Source organism: Desmodus rotundus, chromosome 11 (assembly GCF_022682495.2).
Source record: "Desmodus rotundus isolate HL8 chromosome 11, HLdesRot8A.1, whole genome shotgun sequence".
In the NCBI taxonomy this organism is placed as follows: Eukaryota; Metazoa; Chordata; class Mammalia; order Chiroptera; family Phyllostomidae; genus Desmodus; species Desmodus rotundus.
The window spans coordinates 54,170,123-54,191,328 of record NC_071397.1 but is presented as its reverse complement, the minus strand read 5'-3'; the positions used below and the strand labels follow the sequence as shown (position 1 = coordinate 54,191,328).

At 40.3% G+C, this 21,206-nt stretch overlaps 2 protein-coding genes and 1 long non-coding RNA gene across 5 annotated transcripts in view; 1 reads left to right on the top strand and 2 right to left on the bottom strand.

Moving 5' to 3' along the window:
* Positions 1–1,076: 1,076 nt before the first annotated feature.
* On the bottom strand, positions 1,077–16,890 carry LOC112296975 (thiosulfate sulfurtransferase like domain containing 3). Its single transcript, XM_024551759.4, has 4 exons — positions 16,765–16,890; positions 1,830–2,003; positions 1,567–1,726; positions 1,077–1,262 (listed from the first exon to the last, which is right to left on the bottom strand). Exons 1-4 carry the CDS (start codon positions 16,835–16,837, stop codon positions 1,190–1,192), a joined length of 480 nt encoding a protein of 159 aa, XP_024407527.1. The 5' UTR covers positions 16,838–16,890; the 3' UTR covers positions 1,077–1,189.
* A 3,260-nt stretch (positions 16,891–20,150) lies between these two features.
* Positions 20,151–21,088, bottom strand: LOC128779502 (uncharacterized). Its single transcript, XR_008425477.1, has 2 exons — positions 20,975–21,088; positions 20,151–20,388 (listed from the first exon to the last, which is right to left on the bottom strand). It is a non-coding gene; the product is annotated as an uncharacterized lncRNA (long non-coding RNA).
* A 45-nt stretch (positions 21,089–21,133) lies between these two features.
* USP45 (ubiquitin specific peptidase 45) overlaps positions 21,134–21,206 on the top strand; it is a 65,131-nt gene continuing 65,058 nt past the window's right edge. For all 3 annotated transcript variants that reach the window (XR_006654175.3, XM_024551755.3, XM_024551754.3), the window contains exon 1: positions 21,134–21,198. The gene's annotated coding sequence lies outside the window, so the exon portion shown is untranslated. The remainder of the gene's footprint in view (positions 21,199–21,206) is intronic.

The following is a 21,206-nucleotide window of genomic DNA, read 5'->3' as shown; positions in this document are numbered from 1 at the left end:
GAAGCTCGATGTGATCACATCCCATCCCTACTCCAGACTTTCCAGTGGCTAATATATATCATTTAGGACAAACCAAGTTCTCATGCACTTGCTAGGCTTTACAGGATCTGGGTGATAAACAGATGGGTCCGAAGAGGTACAGATGGAAGAAAGCACAAATTTGTTTTACCACCCGGCACTAGTGCACTAACAAGTGTAAGACATTCCAAAGGAACATACTCATGCTAGTGGTTAAGCTTTTTCCCCTGTTTATTATTTTAATTGATACAATTATAGAAAATACATTTTTAAGTGTCCATTTAAATGAGTTTTGATAAATGTGTAGACCTATGAACCACAGGGCATTTCTATCACCCTATAAATATTCCTCCTTTTCTCCTTCCCTCAACAGAAGCAATCACTGTTCTGATTTTGATCCCTATAGATCATATTAATTTTTTAAAAGATTTTATTTATTTATTTTTAGAGAGAGGGGAAGGGAGGAAGAGAGGGAGAGAAACATCAATGTATGGTTGCCCCTTATGCACCCTTAACTGGGGACCTGGCCTGCAACACAAGCATGTGCCCTGACTAGGAATCGAACCAGCAGCCCTTTGGTTTGCAGGCCTGCGCTCAATCCACTAAGCTACACCAGCCAGGGCCGGATCATAATTTTTAAATTGAAAGTTATATCACTACCATACTGGTCACAACATTGCCATAAGTCTTTGGATGCTGTCGATGTATTTTCATTATTATTTCATCGACTTACAAGGATCCCAGATTCTTGGTGTTTTAATGTCAAGTCTGTTTAATAATCTGGCCTAACTCCTAGCCTGTAGTGGATAGAAGATACACTAACACAAATGGTCACACATTATGATTTGGAAACACAAGGAACCTGGTCTTTTGGAATACTATTGAACTATACTAAACTGTTTAAAAATTAATTCCTGGAATCCCAACCCTTATATATCTATGGCAAGTCACTTACAGGGTCTTGATCTTCAATAGCCTTTGCAAGTAGGCAGGGGGAAGTGGTATTCTCAATTTACAGTTGGGAAAAGGATTCGACAAATAATTGACTTACACAAAAATCTCCTTACCACTGGCCAGTGGTGCCAGGGTTAGATTTTTATTCTCTCCCTCATTCCATTGATCTCTCCTTGCCGCACATACATAAGGAAAGATCCAGCTTGTATTCCAAAATTCAGTTTCCTTGTTTCTTCTCTGAATATTCGTAGGATGCCCATTCCTTCCATCCTCCAGCATAGTGTTTGGCACTGCAAACATACCAAACAGTGCTGTAAACATTTTCTCCTGCTTTATAACACGAAGTTGATAGGAACTTTATGAACTTTAGAGATTTAGAGATGTAGTAGCTACTCACCATACTATTTAGACTTTCAGCCTACTTAAAAGATTGTGTTACTTTTGAGTAGTATGAAACGATAGAGGCTCTTACTCTCGCTAGACTGCCATTACTAGCAGTAATTATAAGTTCTTCAGTACTGCAGCAAAAATGTAGTACATATGAAACTTTGCAATATACATTCTTGAATCCATTTTTATGCTTCATCTATGTACCTGTTAAAGCCCAGAGATATTGCTGTGGCCAGAGCCTTCTTGCTTCTCACTCCAGCTAAACAAGAAAACACTAGACTGTCAGATTTGGATGGCTTCACTTCATTATACTTCTCTTTGAAGTCCTCTGGGTTCATATGTAGAGCTTCACCTACCTCACCCACTGAAAAAAATGTAAAGACTCTCAATTAAATTTTATCTACGGTAAATTGGCTGAATATATATAATTTTTTGTAATGAATCAGTTTAACACACATATAACTTACATGGTATATTGACAGACCCCGGAATTTTTCCATACTCAAGAATTTCCCATGTCTCTCTAACATCAATTAACATAATTTTTTTGGAATTCAAGAGGTTTTTAAGTTCCTCATAAGTGACATCTTTGAAAACAGCAGTACAAAAATTGTGGTGGTTTCCTTTTATTGAGTTCAAACCTGGAAAGAATAAGTAATATAGGCACCTTCAAAATGGTATCACTATTTAATATCTGCAGAGAGAAGGTTGAAGGAGTTTCCCCCCAGTTCTAGTCAGCCAACTGTACTTGATCTTTTGATTTCACTAAACTGTAGTCAATGTATATTTTGTACAGTCTGAGTGAGCAGGAGGATGCAGACCTATCTTCCTGCCCTGCTTGCTTAATGGCTGGCTTTCTGCCAGCTCTATATTCTGCCCTCTCCAAGCCCCTTCACTGGAGTGAATTTGTAAACACACATAAAACATTTGTTGAGTGAATTGTGTAAGTAATATGTAAATCTTATCATGATCTAAGTTACAATATTAAGAAAATTTTTATTTCATTTTCCCTTACAAGCAAAGATAATAAGCCACGTGATATGAGGATCTTACATTTGAAAGCACTTGTAAATACTTAATGGTACTGTTTCTGTTAAATAATTGGTAACATAATATGGTAATGAGTAAATAACCATAAAACAAAATAAATCCACAGGTCAATACTAAGGATATAATTGAGTGAGTGGGGAAATGGGATTGTTTCAACTAATAAATGTAGAAGGAATGATGGAAATACCATCATCATTAGGTAAAAACCCCAGTAATAATTGTAGCAAGAACCATTGATAGATACTAGAGTTAGTAGATGAAAGTGTGTTGAGAAATGGGATAGTATCCCTCAAGAGATACTAATTATACAAAAGACGACACCTGAAAGATACCAGTAACCAGTTATTCAAAGGTCACTAGTAATAAGGTATGTTGATAACATGTACCCTGATGTGATGCACTGAGAAGAACACACCACTTCCTTTGTATTCTTGCCAAAAATGCATACCCTGAATCTAATCAGAAAATCTCAAACCAACACATAAAATAACCAGTACTCTTAAAAGTGTCAGCCATGCCCTAGCTGGGTGGCTCAGTGGGTTGAGTGCCAGCCTGTGAACCAAAAGGTTGCCGGTTCAATTCCCAGTCTAGGGTATATGCCTGGGTAGCCAGCCAAGTCCCCAGTTGGGGGCGCACGAGATGCAACCACACATTGATGTTTCTCTCCCTTCCCCTCTAAAAATAAAACCTTAATTAAAAAAGTATATGCAATGGAATTTTAACTCTGTTCAAATACCTATGCTTTATAAAATAAAGGCTAAATGTAAGTACACTAAAAAAAGAGTGTTAGTCATGAAAGACAAAGACTGTGGAACTGTCACAGATCGAATCAAAGGAGCCGCAACAACTTAATACAAATGTAGGATCTTGGATTGGGTCTGGAACTATAAGAGGCATCAGTGAGAAAGCTAGTGGGTTTTTTTTTTTTTTAAGATTTTACTTATTTTTTAGAGAGAGGGGAAGTGAGGGAGAAAGAAAGGAAGAGAGATATCAATCGGTTGCCTCTCACATGCCCACAACCAGGGACCTGGCCCGCAACCCAGGCATGGACCCTGACAGGAATCAAACTGGTGACCTTTTGGTTTGTAGGCTAGTGCTCAGTCCGCTGAGCCACACCAGCCAGGGCAGGAGACTGGTGGAATTTAAATAACGTCTCTGGATTAGTTAATAGTATTGTGTCAAAATTAATTTCCTGGTTTCAATAATTGTATCAGGTAAGATGTTTATAGGAAGAAGTTGGGTAAAAATAAAGGAAACTATTTTACTTTTGTGACTTTTCTATGGGTCCAGAATTATATTTTAAAAAGTGAAAGCACAATTTTAATTAAAAGCAAAGTTAGTATTCATATTTCACAACAAAATGACCACTATAAGGTAAATAATGCTTCAAATGTTGTTTGAAATATTAAATATAATGTGAACCTGTGTTAAATAGTGTGAAACTGACATAAGGAGTCTCAAAGTTCTAAGTGCAGAAACAGACCCACAATGTACCACCTGTGGTAATTTGGTATCTGATAACAGTAATATTTCAAATTTATGGGGAAATTATACAGTTATGTGTTACTTAACAATGGGATACGTTCTAGGAAATGCATCACTAGGCGATTTCATCTTTGTGTGAACATGACAGGCTGCACTTAACACAAACCTAGATGGTACAGCCTACTACACACCTAGGCTCCATGGTACAGACTGTTGCTCCTAGGCTACAGACCTGTACCGCATGTTACCCTACTGAATGCCATTGGCAAGTGTAATGCAATGGTGAATATTTGAGTATATCTAAACGTGTATCTAAACATAGAAATGGCACTGTAAAATTATGGTATAAAAGATAAAACATGGCACACCTGTAGGGCACTTACTATGAACGGAGCTTGCAGGACTGGAAGTTGCTCTGGGTCAGTGAGTGAGTGAATGCGAAGGCCTCGGACATTAGTGTACACTACTGTAGACTTTATAAACACTGTACACTTAGGCTACACTGGATTTATTTAGTTATTTTTCGTCCAATAATCAATTAACCTTAGGTTGCTGTATGTAACCTTTTTACTTTATAAACTTTGATTTTTTAAAACTTTTTGACTTTTTTGTAATAACAGCTTAAAACAAGCACATTGTACAGCTGTACAAAAATCTTTTCATGTCCTTATTGCATAAGCTTTATCTATTTTAAAAATATTTACTTTTTTACTTATTTTTACTTTTTAAACTTTTTTGTTGTTGTTGTTAAAAACTAAGACACGAATACACACTAGCCTGGACCTACATAGGGTCAGGATCTGATATCAGCATCACTGTCTTCCACCTTCTCATCCTGTCCCACTGGAAGGTCTTCAGGGACAGTAACACACAGGGAACTGTCATCTCCTGTGATAACGATGCCTTCTTCTGGAACACCTCCCAAAAGACCTGCCTGAGGCTTTTCTTGAGGTGTCACTTTTTCAGAAATATGTCCATGGTGGTTTGCTTGGTGTACTTTTTTCGTTGAAGATTTTCTTTTAAAGTAGATAATGCAACATGAACTTTCTCTGTTAATGACAACCTTTTGGTGTTGGTGTCCATGTTTTCAAACTTTTTAAGGAGCCCATTGAGGTCTGCAAAAGCTTCTGCTAAACCCTTCACTGTGAATTTTTGGGTGTGGTTCTTCTTTTTCCTCTCCTGCAGTTTCCTTTTCTCTTGCCTCTTCAGTTATGCATTCATGTTCTAGTTCCAACTCATCAATCCACTCCTCAGCAACCACCTCCAGGAGATTCTCAATGTCATCCTCATCTACACCTACTTTAAAGCTGTCTGCCATCTCAACCACAGCCTTGTTGATTTTTGCAACCTTCTTATCCTTGGCAATTCCTTTGAAGTCAGGCGCTGAGCTGTCACTAGGAGACAGGAAGTTTTCAGCTCCATTCTAATCCCATGGGACTATCATATATGCATATATGCAGGTAGTCATTGACCCAAACATAGCTTGTTATGTAGCAAGGTATGTACCCAGAAGAATTGAAAACAGGGATTCAGATAGATATTTATACACCAGTGCTCACAGCAGCATTATTTACAATAGCCAAAAGGTGGATACAACCCAAGTATTCATCAATAGATGAATGGGTTTAAAAATGTGACATGTACCTACAATGGGATATTATTCAGCCATAAAAAAGAATAAAGTTCTGACACATACCACAAGATGAACTACAACATTGAAAACATGCTGAGTGAAATAAGCCAGACACAAAAGGGATATTTTATGATTCTACTTATATGACAAACCTAGAACAGGTTAAATTCATAGAAAGAGAAAATAGGTTAGAGGTTACCAGAGCACTGGGCAGCTGGGGACAGGGGTGGGGGTGGGGGAGCAGATAGGGAGTTACTGCTTAATAGGTACAGTTTCTGTTGGGGATGATGAAAATTTTTAGAATGTTATATATGTTATATATATTTTGCCACAATAAGTAAATTAAAAAAAATACAGGCTTTCTCATCTTCAGATTTTAAAAAGTTGGTTCATTTTTTTGTCAAGATTAGATCTTAAAACACCTGGAATCAAACTCTTTCTTTCAACTAGCTGTTTTGTGGATTCCCAGAATATAAAGGGCCAGCAGGCTGAATTCACACTTGTTAACTATTCCTCACTGTTAGGAACTGGAAAAGTATGGTAATTTTAAAAATTACATTAAACTCAAGATTGTGGCATTTAGCCACTGGGAAACATAATCACAAAATGTAGCCTGTGTAACTAAAGAAAAGATAGTTGTATTTTTCTTGTTAAAACTGACATTTAACTTTCTCTAATTCAGCTATACTGACTGTTCTTCCCAGGGGTGCTGGGAAGAACTGGGTGTGTAATCAGCAAAGATGATTTCTTTTCCTTACCTTTCCGTGCTGAGCCAAAGCCTGAAGCAAGCCCCTCTCCTTAACGAGTCTCACCTTCTCCGGGCCTCTCTTGGTATGAGCCTCTACTCCAAACTAATTCTTTCTTTAAAGCTACAGTGTGTTTTTTGTTTTTGGTTTGGGGTTTTTTTGGTACAACAAGGCCTCTAATTGTAAATCAACCACTTTATCCGGTGCTTAGCCAAAGAAACAGTGATCTGTTCCTATACTGAAGAAGAACTGGATATTTGGGATTTACTCAAAGATCAGGTGTAGTTCTCTTGAGGATTTCAAGAGTAGTAATATACATTGTATCTGCTTTTTACCTTTTTCAGCCTAATCTTTCAATAGACTCTAATTTTGCTACTTCCACACCAGTAAGTCTAACCATATCTGGGTTCTCCCTACAGCCTACATTACAGGACAGCCCACATTATTTTACAGACCAAACTCCTTAGTACAGGATACAGTCCAAGCCTTTCAACCCACCTTACCAGCATAATTTATCAAACCTTACAATCTTCCTTACTCCTCCTTTGCCTCAATTACCCTACCCTCCAGCTACATCAAAAGTATGTAAGTCCTGATTTAAGTGACTGCCACCAAGGGTACATCTCCAGACTGTATGGATCTGGTGGCCAGTTGGGCTTACATTTTCAGTCCCACAGGACTGTATACATTTGCATATTTTAAAAGCTGATGGTCTGGCATGCAGTCAATCTGAGATCCACCCCTTTGGGACACTGACAGGTCTTGGCATATCCTCAACTACTGGGAGCTATTAAAGACATAATAGACGCTTGGGCAAGCACAAAGGTTTGAGAGACAATGAAGAGCTAAGGCAGGGTTGAATGACAAAGCCACTCCTTCCAGCTTGAAGAGGGACTGTTGCATCTACTGTAGTCAGCACTTTCACCGTGGGTATTTATCCAAAGAAAACAAAGACACTAATTCAAAGATATATTCACCTCATTTCACTGCAGCATTACTTACAATAACCAAGAAGTGTCCATCAATATGTAAATGAATAAAGAAACTGTGGTACATACATACAATGGAATATTACCCAGTCATAAAAAAGGAATAAAATCTTGCCATTTGTGACAACATGGATAGACCTCAAGGGCATTATGCGAAGTGAAATAAGTCAGAGAAAAACAAATACTATATGATGTCTCATATGTGAAATCTTTTTTTTTAAGGATTTTATTTATTTATTTTAGACAGAGGGGAAGGGAGGGAGAAAGGGAGGGAAAGAAACATCAATGTGTGGTTGCCTCTCATGTACCGCCCACTGGGGACCTGACCTGGCCCACAACCCAGGCATGTGCCCTGACTGGGAATCAAACCGGTGACCCTTCAGTTCGCAGGCCAGTCCTCAATCCACTGAGCCACACCAGCCAGGGCATCATATGTGAAATCTTTTAAAATGTATGTGAAAAACTCCTAGATATGAAGAACAGATTGATGTTTGCCAGATGTGGGTGGGGGTTCAACTACTGGGGGTAGGAGGAGGGGACAAAAAACAGGTGAAATTTTTTTGTTTAAATAAACAGAATAAAAAAATTCAAAGATAAGGGAATTGTCACCATTATATTAAAAAAAAAAAAAGCAGAAAATGGCCCTGGCTAGTGTGGCATAGTGGACTGAGTGCCAGCCTCTGAACCAAAGGGTCACCAGTTCGATTCCCAGTCAGGGCACATGCCTGGGTTGCCGGGCAGGTCCCCAATAGGGGGGCACGTAAGAGGCAGCCACACATTTATGTTTCTCTCCCTCTCTTTCTCCCTCCCTTCCCTTCTCTAAAAATACAATAAATAAAATCTTTAAATAAATAAACAAATAGTGGGAAATAAAATCCTACCTCTGAGGCATCAGACCTGCCCTACCTACCAGTAACTTCACCCTAATGTCCACTATGAAATAGCCACAGGCCAATGGAGGCAGGGATGGTGAGTGTATTGATCTGATGCCCTGATCCTAACAGAAGAGACTCCGAACACCACCTTTGGTCTCCTAACTCATTGTTCTTGCTCTTCCAACTTCGGTCTGAATTCAAGTGATTGTGAGGGACAGGATGGTACCTGACCTTCCTACGTGTATCATAGTTAACTCTGGTACTGTAGGTATTACTTGCGGACTTATTGGCTATGGGGTGAAATCAGTACCTCATGGAATGACTTTGAAAGTTCATAGGCCAAGAAATCCTAGCTTTAAAAACAGAGAGAAACTCAGTATTTTCTCCTTTCATTTACATAAGGAACAGACGAACACAAGAGCCTTCTGTGAAGCACAGTGCTTGAGCAAAGTGGGGACTGTCGTGTTATGCCACTTGTATAGCTATTTGAGCTGGTGTTTCTCAGTCTCTTAAGTTTGTTTTTCTTGAGCCTAAGTTCCTGATATATAAAATAAATGTTATATGATTTCCATGATGTCATCCAAGAATTTCTATAAATCTATAATTTTAAAAGATTTTTTTGCGGGACAGCTGGATCGGGCCCCCAAGCGTAGAGCCTCTGGCTCGGCGGCGGGCTGCGCGCTCACCAAGCGTAGGGCCGGCTGGATGCGCACTTCCCAAGCACAAAGGGGCTGGCGAGAGACGTAACACCAAGGCGGCTGAACCAGCAGTTTGCGGCGCGCCAGCCTCCCTAGCCTGGGCGGCTCGATCGGTCGGCCGGCTGCGCGCTCAGAGCCCAAATAACGTCACAAACCCGAAGCGGCTGGATTCCCCTGCTGCGCGCGCACGCGTCCCGAGCCAAAGCGGCTGGAGCGGCCACTCGAGAGTCCCAAGAACAAAGCTGCTGGATTGGCTGATCAACGGCCTGATTGCCTGCCAGGGACCACACCTACAAAACAGTGAAGAGTGTGACCCAGGAAGGAAGAAAAGTGAAACCAATCCTTCCAACCACCGCCTCCCGTTGCACAGACAGGACAACAGCAGAAATAACCTGAACGGTTTAAAGCCAACAGAAGATTTTTTTTTTTTTTTCCCTTTTTTTTTTTTTTTTTTTTTTTTTTTTTTTTTCCCTTTTCCTTTCCCCCTGAACTCCTTCTTCCTCTCTCTCTCTTTTTTTTCTTTCATTCCTTCTTCCTCCCATCCTTTACCATTTTTATGTCTTCTTCCTCCCTTCTTTTATCTATTTCTATGTTTTAATTTTTGTTAAAATTCCTTCTTATCTTGCCTCCGATCTTTCTTTAATCCTTCTTCCCTCCTTCCTCCCTTTCCTCCTTTCCTATTTCCTATTTCCCTCCTTCCCATCTTTGGTTTTTTTCGTTTGTTTGTTTGTTTTTTCCTTTTCTTTCTCCCCCCCTTTCTATTTTTCCCACAGGTGCGACAACAAAACCTGGAGTGCTGAAAAGACTAGAGTTAGACCGTGTTAAACACATAAACGTCAGCTCAAGACCAGTGAGCACAGGAGAGTAAAGAGACAGCACCACCGAATCCCATTGGCATTCTACCATAAAAGTTCATATCATAAACCCAGGGATTCAGAACAAAGCAATTTAAGAAGCAGAGGCCAACAAGAAGAGCCTCACAAACAATGGGAAGACAAAGAAACAATTCCCAAATGAAAGGAAAGGAGGAAGTCTCAGAAAGAATACTAACCGAAAAAGAGGCAAGTCAACTATCAGATACTGAGTTCAAAGCAATGGTCATCAGGAAGCTCACTGAGCTCTCTGAGCTCAAAGAGAACTACCAGAAACTACAAGGAAACTACAATGAACTCACTGCAAACTATATCAACATGAAAAAGGAAATAGAAAATATCAACAAGAGCCAAGAGGAAATGAAGAATACAATTTCTGAATTGAAGAACACAGTAGAAGGAATTAAAAGCAGACTTGATGAAGCAGAGGATCGGATCAGCGAGCTGGAGGATAAAGTAGAAAAAAACACCCAGAAGGAACAAGAAAAGGAAAAGAGGCTCAGAAAGAATGAAGAGGCAATAAGGGAAATGCAGGACAACATGAAACGTAACAACATCCGTATAATAGGAATACCAGAAGGAGAAGAAGAAGAGCAAGGGATAGAAAACCTGTTTGAAAAAGTAATGATGGAAAATTTCCCTAATCTGAGGAGAGAAAAAGTCACCCAAATCCAGGAATCACAGAGAGTCCCAAACAAGAGGAACCCAAAGAGACCCACTGCAAGACACATCATAATTAAAATGGCAAATTTCCAAGACAAAGAGAGGATCTTAAAGGCAGCAAGGGAGAAAAAGGAAGTAACATACAAGGGAGCCCCAATAAGGTTAGCAAATGACTTCTCAATGGAAACGCTCCAAGCCAGAAGAGAATGGCAAAAAATATTCCAAGTAATGAGAACCAGAGGCCTCCAACCAAGACTACTTTACCCAGCAAGGCTCTCAATCAAGATAGAAGACCAAATAAAGAGCTTCCCAGACAAAAGAAGTCTAAAAGAATACAGCTCCACCAAACCAGCTCTGCAAGAGATGCTAAAGGGACTGCTTTAAGGAAAGGAAGGAAAAGAGAAAGACAGAGGAACACAGGTAGGAAATAATGGCAATGAATAACTACCTATCGATAATAACCTTAAATGTAAATGGATTAAATGCTCCAATCAAAAGACATAGAACAGCTGAATGGATAAGAAAACATGACCCACACATATGCTGCCTACAAGAAACCCATCTCAGGACAAAAGACTCACACAGACTGAAAGTGAAGGGCTGGAAACAAATTTTCCAAGCAAACGGACAGGAAAAAAAAGCAGGGGTAGCAATACTCATATCAGACAAAATAGACTTCCAAAGAAGGGCCATAAAGAGAGACCCAGAAGGTCACTTCATAATACTCAAAGGAAGAATCCACCAAGAAGACATAAACATTATAAATATATATGCACCCAACATAGGAGCACCCAAATACATAAAGAAAATCTTGGAGGATTTCAAGAAAGATATTGACAGCAACACAATTATAGTAGGGGATTTTAACACCCCACTATCAAAAATGGACAGGTCTTCCAAACAAAAGATTAACAAAGATATTGTGTCACTTAACAATACCCTAGAGGAAATGGACTTAACTGATATATACAGAGCTTTTCATCCCAAAGAAGCAAAATACACATTCTTTTCAAGTGTCCATGGATCTTTTTCAAAGATAGACCACATGATAGGACACAAAGCAACCCTCAACAAATTCAAGAAAATTGAAATCATATCAAGCATCTTCTCTGACCACAAGGGTCTGAAACTAGAAACCAACCCCAAGGGTAAAAACCCAAAACACTCAAAATCATGGAGACTGAATAGCATGCTATTAAACAATGAATGGGTCAAGAACGAGATTAGGGAAGAAATCAAAAACTTCCTGGAAACAAATGAAAACGAACTCACAACAACCCAAAACCTATGGGACACAGCTAAGGCAGTCCTGAGAGGGAAGTTCATAGCAATACAGGCCTACCTTAAGAAGTTAGAAACAGTTCACACAAACAACCTAACCCTACGCCTACAAGAACTGGAGGAACAACAACAAAGACAGCCCAGAGCAAGCAGAAGGAAGGAAATAACCAAGATCAGAGCAGAACTAAATGACATAGAGACTAAAAGCACAATTGTAAAGATCAATGAATCCAGAAGCTGGTTCTTTGAAAAGATAAACAAAATCGACAAGCCTTTAAGTAGGCTTATCAAGAAGAAAAGAGAGAGGATCCAAATAAACAGAATTAGAAATGAAAGTGGAGAGATTACAACTGATACCACAGAAATACAAAGGATCGTAAGAAATTACTATGAAGACCTATATGCTAAGAAATTTGAAAACCTAGATGAAATGGACACATTTCTAGAAAAATATAATCTTCCAAAACTGACTGAAGAAGAAGCAGAAAACCTGAACAGACCAATATCAGCAAAGGAAATTGAAGCAGTCATCAAGAAACTCCCATCACACAAAAGCCCTGGACCAGATGGTTTCACAGGAGATTTCTACAAAGCATTTAAGGAAGAACTAACCCCTATCCTTCACAGACTATTCGAAAAAATCCAAACTGATGGAAGACTCCCAAACTCTTTTTATGAAGCCAACATCATCCTAATCCCAAAACCAGATAAAGACACAACGAAGAAAGAAAACTTCAGGCCAATATCGCTGATGAACATAGACGCTAAAATTCTCAACAAAATATTAGCAAACCGCATCCAGCAATATATTAAAAAGATCATCCACCATGACCAAGTGGGATTCATCCCAGGGATGCAAGGATGGTACAATATTCGCAAATCAATAAACATAATACATCACATCAACAACAGCAAAGACAAAAATCACATGATCATATCAATAGATGCGGAAAAAGCATTCGATAAGATACAGCACCCATTTCTGATAAAAACACTCAGCCAAGTGGGAATAAAGGGAGCAGTCCTCAACATAATTAAGGCCATATATGAGAGACCTACAGCCAGCATCACATTCAATGGACAAAAACTTAGAGCTTTCCCACTAAGATCAGGAACAAGACAAGGATGCCCTCTCTCACCACTCCTATTCAACATAGTATTGGAAGTCCTAGCCACAGCAATCAGACAAGAAAAAGCAATAAAAGGCATCCAAATTGGAAAGGAGGAAATGAAACTGTCACTGTTTGCAGACGACATGATAGTGTACATGGAAAACCCTATAGACTCCACTCAAAAACTACTCGACCTAATAAATGAATTTGGCAAAATAGCTGGATACAGAGTCAATACCCAGAAATCAAAGGCATTCCTGTACACCAACAACGAAACTGCAGAAACACAAATCAGGAAAAAAATCCCATTCGATATAGCAACAAGAAAAATAAAGTACCTAGGAATAAACCTAACCAAGGAGGTAAAAGACCTGTACTCAGAAAACTACACAACACTGAAGAAAGAAATTAAGGAAGATACAAACAAATGGAAGCATGTACCATGTTCATGGATTGGAAGAATTAACATCATCAAAATGGCCATACTACCCAAAGCAATTTATAGATTCAATGCAATCCCTATTAGAGTACCCATGACATATTTCACAGATATAGAACAAACATTACAGAAATTCATATGGAACCATAAACGACCTCGAATAGCAGCAGCAATTTTGAGAAAGAAGGACAAAGCAGGAGGTATCACAATACCTGATATCAAACTGTATTACAAGGCAACGGTAATCAAAACAGCCTGGTACTGGCATAAAAACAGGCTCATAGACCAATGGAACAGAATAGAGAGCCCAGAAATAAACTCAAATCTATACGATCAATTAATATTTGACAAAGGAGGCAGGAGCATAAAATGGAGCAAAAACAGTCTCTTCAACAGATGGTGTTGGGAGATCTGGACAGCTACGTGCAAAAAAATGAAACTCGATCACCAACTTACGCCATACACGAAAATAAACTCAAGATGGATAAAAGACTTAAATATAAGCCGTAACACCATAAAAGTCCTTGAAGAAAACATTGGCAGGAAAATCTCAGACATTCCACGCAGCAACATCCTCACAGACACATCCCCTAAAGCAAGGGACATAAAGGAAAGAATAAACAAATGGGACCTCATCAAAATAAAAAGCTTCTGCATGGCTAAAGAAAACAGCACCAAATTACAAAGAGAACCAACAATATGGGAAAGCATATTTGCCAATGATACCTCAGACAAGGGCCTGATCTCCAAAATATATAAAGAACTCACACGACTCCACTCCAGGAAGACAAACAACCCAATTAAAAAATGGGCAAAGGACTTGAACAGACACTTCTCCAAGGAAGACATACAGAAGGCCCAGAGACATATGAAAAGATGCTCAGCATCACTAGCCATCAGAGAGATGCAAATTAAAACCACAATGAGGTATCATCTCACACCAGTCAGAATGGCCAACATAAACAAATCCACAAACAAATGTTGGAGAGGATGCGGAGAAAAGGGAACCCTAGTGCACTGTTGGTGGGAATGCAGACTGGTGAGGCCACTGTGGAAAACAATATGGAATTTCCTCAGAAAACTAAAAATGGAACTGCCCTTTGACCCAGCAATTCCGCTGCTGGGATTATACCCTAAGAACACTGAAACACCAATCCAAAAGAATCTGTGCACCCCAATGTTCATAGCAGCACAATTTACAATAGCCAAATACTGGAAGCAACCGAAGTGCCCATCAGCAAACGAGTGGATCCAAAAACTATGGTATATTTACACAATGGAATTCTACGCAGCAGAGAGAAAGAAGGAGCTTATACCCTTTGCAACAGCATGGATGAAACTGGAGAGCATTATGCTAAGTGAAATAAGCCAGGAAGTGAGGGACAAATACCATATGATCTCACCTTTAACTGGAACATAAGCAATAGAAGGAAAAAGCAAACAAAATATAACCAGAGACATTGAAGTTAAGAACAATGTAACAATAGCAAGGGCGGGGGTGGGGGGTGGGGGCGGGGACAGTAGGTAGAGGGGATTACAGGAACTACTATAAAGGACACATGAACAAATCCAAGGGGGAGGGTGGAGAGGGGGGAGGGAAGTGGGTTCACCTGGGGTGGGGTGAAGGGATGGGGGAAAAGGCATACAACTGTAATTAAATAACAATAAATAAAAAAAAAAAAAAAAAAAAAAAAAAAAAAAAAAAAAAAAAGATTTTTTTGCCAAGAAAGTGAATAGTAAAACACCTTTACATCAAAACTTATTACCTAGATATTAATATTTACCATAGTTATCTTGAAATATACCAAACATATTAAACAAACATGGGTTGTAGCACAGAAAAAAAATACATGTGCCCTATCTACATTTTATAGTAGTAAGAGCAGGGATTTTACAGTCAGATACACCAGCTTTAATTCCTGGCTTCCCCACTTAGCTCTGATTACTTACACTCTCTGGGACTTAGTTTATTATTTGTAAAATGGGAATAATCTTTTAGAGTTGCTGTCAGGTTTAAATAATTGACACAGTACATACTTTCACTTTTTCTGCATGACTTATGCACACTGTTTCTTCTGAAGGGAATAGCTTTCTCATTCATCTCTACTTGGTACACTTGTTCCCTTCTTTAAGACCCAGTAATGCCACTTGTTACCACCACTTTGATCCAACAGTCCCACTTCTGGGTATCTAGTCTAGTAAAATACTTGTACATATACACAAGGGGGCAGATGCGATGATAATTATTGAAGATCTTTTTATAATAGCAAAAAGTTGGAAACCAAAATGTTCATCAACAGGGGATTGAATAAATACACTGTGGTAATCCACACTACGGATATATGCAGGGGTTAAGAGGTTATGTGTGTTGTCACAGAAAGCTTCTGAATACCTAAGTGAGAAAAAACTACAGAAAAAATGCACTGTAGATCATAATGTAATATCAATAATATATATGAAACGTGACCTATGACAGATTTTTGTTATATATATTTATGTGTACATTTATTTGTGTATACTTATAGAAAAGTGTTTAGAAGGATTGGTAACAAACTATATCTGGAGAGGAGAGTAGGATGGGGAGCCCGTATAAAGGAGACTTACAGTATTTTATTGTTTATTTTCATATAGTAAAATGAAAAGGCACCTTTTCTCTAACTTTCTCCAACTCAGGCAGTTAGTTCTTCTTTCCATTGCAGTCTCACTAGACGGGGCTGTGTATGGTGACTGTTTACTTGTGTCTATCTCCCCGCAAAACGGAAAAGAGAACTGCAGAGGCTGCATCCTCAGCAGGAGGCCTGGCTGGTGAGAAACTCAATAAATGGTTGTTGAACAAAGGTAAAAACAAACAACAAAGAATCTGTACCAAAAAACAAGCACAACACACTACAGAGGATGTACCAACAGTTAAAATTAACACCTGGGAGGGGGAGGGGGTAAGACAGCCAGTCCTGGGCTTGAATCCACAAATAACAGTTGTTGCTAAACGAGAGGCAGCACGAAAGTAAACAGAAAGGAATGGAGGCTTGCTCTGAATTCTAGACTCAATGTCTCCACTGACTACCTTTGCTCCGTCTTCCCTTCCGCCATCTGTAAAATTAGCGGTGTTACTTTTACAGCTTTAACACACTATCCTCCTGGGTGACTGTTTCATCAAGCTATAAGTGCTGCTTCCTAGTGGGTCACAAGTGGAACTCGCCGTGCTGGGCTGGTCATTACGTCCCTCCTAGGCAGGAGCTGGCTATCTGGTTGGCTTCCCAGAGTCGAATATTCACCTTCATCGTTCAATCAAGCACCAATACCTTTATAAATGCCTTCCTACGTGAGCTCCGCGGAGCACTGTTTACTCCCCTCCCGGCGTCCCCCGCGGCAGTCTCAGATTCCGATAACCCGGCAACCGCAGAACAAGAACTGAAGGGCGCTACGTCCCCAGGTGCCGAGAGGAATGGGTCTGACTTTCAGCTGGAACGCTAAAGAAGCGAGCGCCCCCACCCAGGCCATCCCTTCCCTGGGGCCGGAAGTCAGGACTCTTCCTCTCCCCAAGGACCGCAGAGCTCACCCCACAGCGCAGCCTCCGCGGACCCGAGGATCACGCGGCGCGCACTTCCAAACAGCAACCTCTGCAGCATCATTCCCAGCTCGCACACGTCCAACTACTGACCACAGCCTCCCCCTGCTCCTCCTCCGGCTCCTCCCCCTGCTGCTCCTCCGGCTCCTCCCCCTGCTCCAACTCTGACTCCTCCTAGTCCTCTTCCTCCACCCGCGCCCGGTGAGCCCTGTCGGGCTCTTGGGCGCCCTCCAGCCTGGCGCCGGCCGAACCGGGTAGTGCCACAAGGAGTAATCGCTGGCCGAAAGGTGCCCTGCTTTAACGTTTAAAATCTTTTGGTAAGAAACTAAGGATTGACTTGCTTTTTTTCTCTATTAAGGAGAGACAAAGTTTAAAGTAGAACGTAATAAATATACCAAAAGATAACATTAAAGCTTTAAAGTAAACCCATTCCTCCAATTTACTTTTTAATAGGATTCTAATATATTGGATTAAAGCAAACTACCTGGATACTCTTCTTAGAATTGCTCTGAACTCCAATGACTAATTCAACTGATTCCAGTATTAGGATAATCTCATACTGTCATCTTTTCTCCACCATTTGATGATAACTTTGTCAGGATTAGGTGCAATTATTTTTTAAAATGTGGTAGTTGCCAATTGCTCTAACACATTACCACAAGTTTACTGGCTTAAAACAATACAAACTTATGTACAGTCCTGTAGGTCAGAAGTCTCATTTGGCTAAACTTAAGGTGTCATCAAGCTTGTGTTCCTTTTGAAGGCTCTAGGAGAGAACTGCTTTAATTACTGTTCCCGTTTGCTAGAGGCTGCCTGCTTTCCTTGGTAGAGGTTGCCTTCCCCATCTTCAAAGCCAGCAGTTCAGCATCTTCAAATCTCTAACTTTGATCCGCTTCTGTTGCCACATCCCCTTTTTTTCCCTCTGACCCTCTAGTCTCCCTTTTGTGAGGAGCTTTGTGATTACACTGGGACCACTCAGATAATCCAGGATAATCTCCCATGTCAAGATTCTTAATTTCATCCTATCTGCAAAGTCCTTTTGCCACGTAAGGTAACATATTCACAGGTTTGGGAATTGGAACACCTTGGGGGGGCATTATTCAGTCTATTACATAAAGTTTATTACCTTGTTTTTAATTTATTCTCAACTTGGTTTCTAAGCATAATAAAAGCTATATTTAATTGTAAATTCACTCACAGTAGGAAATTTAAAAATTATTTTCTAAATGACATTATTAAAGTATGTGTCCAGGGAATAATTTCATTAAGCATCCATTTTAAATTGTTCAGTTTTCAACAATTTAATATTTAATGAAACCACTTCAGATTTCTTTACAATTGTGTTTTTCCAAATAATTTTTGTAACAGTGAAAAATTGTACCGGTGGGAAATTATAACCCACGCCATCATTCTTTTGGCATTGTTTCTGTAAGTGCTGACTCCGACTAATAGGTAGCTTGCGGATAAATAGCATGTTTGTATATGAATCCTAGGAACTAGTTTCAAAATATACAAACTCTGATCTTGAGGCATCCCAGCTACAGAAGATTTTCTGACTTTCGCCCATGGAGCCAGGATGACATGAAGTCAGGATGACTAAACCAGGATGATGCGCACTGGACCATCACTTGCCTTATTGGAATGAACTGTGCTAGTCTGCATGTAGAGAACATTTCAACCCTCTCCCTGATGTCTTTGTTTTGCTCCCCTCTTCCTCCATATAAAAAACCTCTGCCTCCACTGAAATGGGGAGGTGGGCTTTAAGACATGAGTAACCCCAACTTCGAGGTGGCCAGCACCTGAAATTAAATCACTTTCCTTTACACCAGCAACTGCCTCTACAGTATTGGCTTTTGTAGCAGTAAGCAGCTGGACCTGCATTTCAGTTACAATTTGAAGCTTAGCCATAGTCTCTGTGTAATCTATTTTGTAGATTAACTTTGAACCAAGATATCGTTATCTATTGCAGATTCGTGTACTCTTCATTGCATCCCCAAGCTGTCCTGAATATGTATTATAAACCACAGGTTTTTTGCCAGACGTGCAGACAATGTTCATGGCCTCCATGAATAACATTTAATCATTTATGCTTTGAAAAGAACATGTGTTACTAAACAATATTTTCCAATATTCATGACAAATTATTTGAGAAATATGTTTCTGTAAGATTTTTTTTCTGAAAAGGTGAATATGTCACCTCATACCTAGCACAGTGCCAAACTTGGTTTATTTAAGAGTGGTTAGAGCAAAAAGATCTTGTCAAAAGAGGTTGCTTCTCAGATAGTGTCCAAGTTCTTCCTTCAGAGAGAGTCAGCAAAGTTTTTGGTGGGATGAAAGGGAAAGAAATCATTTAACTTTCTGGGAGAGGTCTTCTAATGCTAAGTTGATATGAATTATTGTTTTCATACAAATATGAAAATAATTTGTTTCATTTTCAAACAAATACTTAACATTTTTGAAATATATAGTTAGCTGATTTTACACAAATTTGCATTTTTATGTTTTGCGTAATGTCTTTGCAATAACACTGAAAATATATTTACTGGGTACTGGGTACTATTTAAAAATTATTTCCTTCCTTTGAGAAATCCATCAAATAGTAAATTTTACTTTCAACTAAATGAAAAGATAAATAATTCGAAGAATATCAGAAATAAAAACTTAGTGTTAGGCAATTTTCTCTAACTCATTCCAAATTTTGGAATGATGATTGCAATCTGCTCATACTGTAATACAATGTTATAAGCAAATTATCTAGATTGCTCAAGTTTGCATGTCTTTTCCCCCTCCATGTTCTGTTTCATACCTGATGTTAAAATAAATGAAAACTATTAATTTATGAAGTAGACAATTTAGACTTCAAAATTACAGCACAACATAACCTATATTTATTGGGGAATATTTTCTTTTTCCTAGGGGGAGAAATTTCTTTACTACAAAATATAGTTCTATATCCCTGTACCTAACACAGTGACTGGCATATGTATTTGGTTATATTTGGTGGAATAAATGGCTTCCATGCACAAAACATAAATATTTAGTAATCTCCTTTAGTCAAGTTCTCTACATGGAAATAATTTTAACTACTGTGCAAGAAATCAATTAGAGTTTTAAAGGAAAAGTCACACATTTTTGGCTTATCTCTATTATCTTTTGACTCATAAAACCAGGGCACTATCCATAAGGCCAAACCTGACTCCCTGCTGAAGAACTTTGAAAGACTGAAAGACTGGAAGAGTTTATCCGTAACTAGCGTTGATGTTTGCATACCATTACGATGCCTGAGGGCTCACAGGGAGGCCAAGGGAGGCTACATCCTAGTGACAGTGTCCAAATTCCTGTCACCCCGCAGGAAAAAAATTCAAGATCGAGGCCGATTCAGCAAAGCACAGCAAATTTATTAAGGTGACACACTCAAGAAAGAGGCGAGCGCGGGCGAACTCAGGAAGTGAGTCTAACCAAAGGGTCTGGGTGGAGGCTTCTATCAGCTCTGGGCCAGGGGAGGGAGTGGGGGTGGCTCGTGGTCTCCGACGCTGGGACGGGGTTCGTGGAGCAGCCAGTCGCAGTCCCTCCTCTCTGGAGGGTGGCTGTCTGGAGCGCAGAGCGGCCTGAAAACTGTGATGCAGGTCAACGTGGCTGCTAATTCTGGCTGAGACTGGTTTTCTTTTGTATCAAACATTTCTTACCCCAGAAAATTGGGAGGGGGGCAGTAAGGGGACAGCCGTCTAGCCAATCGTCACACCCGCAGTGCCCTAACCTAGAAGGGCAGGGGAGGAGTAGAGCCTGGGGGGCCTCTGTTCCCTATGCTGACTTTCCTGCCTCAGTTCAAGCAAAATGTTTTCAAACCACCTACTTTTACTGAGCAGGTGCAATGTGCAGACCACCTGAAGGGGTTATCAAAATTCCAAGAGGTATAGGTGTAGATCAGGAAATTTCCTGTCCAGTAAGGAAGTGAGAAAGATAAGGCAACGGTAATGAAAAAAGCAAAGTGCTGTACGGTGGCTGTCAGATGTGACAATTGTACGGAAGAGTGTGACGGAGGGAAGTAGGAGGCTGTCCCAGCAGGCGCGCGGCGACAAGTGAGGCTTAATCCCGACTCGGGGAAGACTAGAGCTGTGCGCTCCAGGCTACTATTCGAATCCAACTGGGAGTCCACCGCTATTATTTTAAGATTTGTGGGCGCCTACCGGGCTGCGCTTACCTGGCTCTGCCCACCTGGAGAACGATGAGGAAAGCAGACCCGGGCCCGCCCATCCGGACCCGCCCAGTCCACGCCCCTCTCAGGGCGCACTGCCCCCCGAGGGGCGGCCCCTAGCGCGCCCAGACTTCCGGGCTGTCACTGGAGGCCCCGCCCCTGCCGCCCGGAGGGCCGGCCGCGCAGGCGCAGTCTTTTCTGATGTAGACGCAGAGGCTCGGTCTCGCGGGGTGAGTTG

Excerpts from the sequence above, each read along its gene's own strand:
- LOC112296975 (XM_024551759.4), bottom strand. The coding sequence starts at position 16,837 with ATGATGCTGCAGAGGTTGCTGTTTGGAAGTGCGCGCCGCGTGATCCTC. Across the intron at positions 2,004-16,764 it reads CGCGGAGGCTGCGCTGTGGG|GTTTGAACTCAATAAAAGGA; the intron begins GTGAGCTCTGCG and ends TATTCTTTCCAG. Across the intron at positions 1,727-1,829 it reads GGGGTCTGTCAATATACCAT|TGGGTGAGGTAGGTGAAGCT; the intron begins GTAAGTTATATG and ends CATTTTTTTCAG.